Below are 1,336 nucleotides of genomic sequence, written 5' to 3' on the forward strand. Positions count from 1 at the left end.
CCATCTCTATTCTTTTAACCAAGCACGACAAAATGGAGTGGTGGAAATCTATTGTGAAAGGTGATCCTGAAATCGATACTCAGAAGGTCGAACCTGAGTCCAGCAAACTATCAGACCTGGATCCAGAAACAAGGCAGACTGTTGAAAAGATGATGGTAAATCGTTGATGTTGTATTTTATGCTTTACACTTTGGTTGCCAATTTACCATCTTGCCCATCCTCTCCATGTGTGAACTCAGACTCCATGCTCTAATCTAGCCTTAGTTGCTTGCAGTAATATCCCCACGGTTTTATTCATATTGAGGTTCTGGATTATTTTTTAGGGCTGCATCCACAAATGTAGCTCTAGTCTCTCTTGTTCACAGTGAAGATCTAAGATTTTTTCCCCCAAGTTTCTGTCTAAGTCTTCTGTTTGCTCTCTCTCTCTCTCTCTCTCTCTCAGTGTGTTCTCAGACTCTAGCTAGCGTGTAAGATAGAGCCTGTGTTCTGTTGCTGCGTTATTAGATCTTGTTTTGACATTCTTTATCTCTATTTTTTGTCCTTCATCAGCAAATGTTCTGGTTCATGTTTTTGTGTTCTGCTATGAATAATTGGTTAATGACTTGAGTTTCTTGCACTTAATGTACAGTTTGATCAGAGGCAGAAGACCATGGGGCTTCCAAGCAGTGATGAGTTGCAGAAACAGGAGATTCTGAAGAAATTTATGGCTGAGGTAAATACTTGAGCTTTTGATTGTTGAATTCCCCCATCACGAAAGTAATTGGTAAAATCTCCTGATAATTAATCTTTGATTTCCCGCAGCATCCGGAGATGGACTTTTCGAGGGCAAAGTTAGCATAAATGGGACGGATTCTGTTGATCCTTTTTGGCAGCTATAACTCAACCTGGCTTTCTCATTTTAATGTTGTTGGAACTTTTTCTCCCCCTTTAATCCTCTGGTTCCTGAGGGTTAGAATGGTTGACTCTGTTCATATGACCTGTTGGCTAAACTATGGATTCAGATGATATTTTACAAGATGAAAAATAGTAAAATTGTAGTGTTTGTGGTGGGTTTTTTTTCCTGAGTCTTCTATGGATACTTTCATGTTAGAATTGGGTCACGCGCAGAGCTGCAAACCAATTCCTTGGCTAATAGTGTCATCACTGTGCTTTCCAATATTTTTGTGGCAAAATATTTTCCATCAAAACAAAATCAAGTCTTTTTTTTTTTTTTTTTTTGTTTACAAGATAAAAATTCTATTTTAGTCTAATTTAAGTATATATGTGTGTGAGTTTCCTTGACCTTTTCCCTTCACACTTAATAAACAAATTCAAGCCCAGGTTTTTAATTTTCCGG

General features: G+C 37.9%; 1 protein-coding gene across 1 annotated transcript in view; it reads left to right on the forward strand.

The window, feature by feature from the left end:
* LOC115958828 (protein BOBBER 1) overlaps positions 1 to 1,058 on the forward strand; it is a 4,869-nt gene extending 3,811 nt beyond the window's left edge. Inside the window, exons 4-6 of the mRNA XM_031077072.1 lie at positions 1 to 155; positions 629 to 712; positions 802 to 1,058. The exon at positions 1 to 155 is cut by the window's left edge and continues 13 nt beyond it. Coding sequence (XP_030932932.1) covers positions 1 to 155; positions 629 to 712; positions 802 to 840 — 278 coding nt within the window. The 3' untranslated portion in view covers positions 841 to 1,058. The remainder of the gene's footprint in view (positions 156 to 628; positions 713 to 801) is intronic.
* The last annotated feature ends 278 nt before the right edge of the window (positions 1,059 to 1,336 follow it).

Source organism: Quercus lobata, chromosome 9 (assembly GCF_001633185.2).
Source record: "Quercus lobata isolate SW786 chromosome 9, ValleyOak3.0 Primary Assembly, whole genome shotgun sequence".
NCBI lineage: Eukaryota > Viridiplantae > Streptophyta > Magnoliopsida > Fagales > Fagaceae > Quercus > Quercus lobata.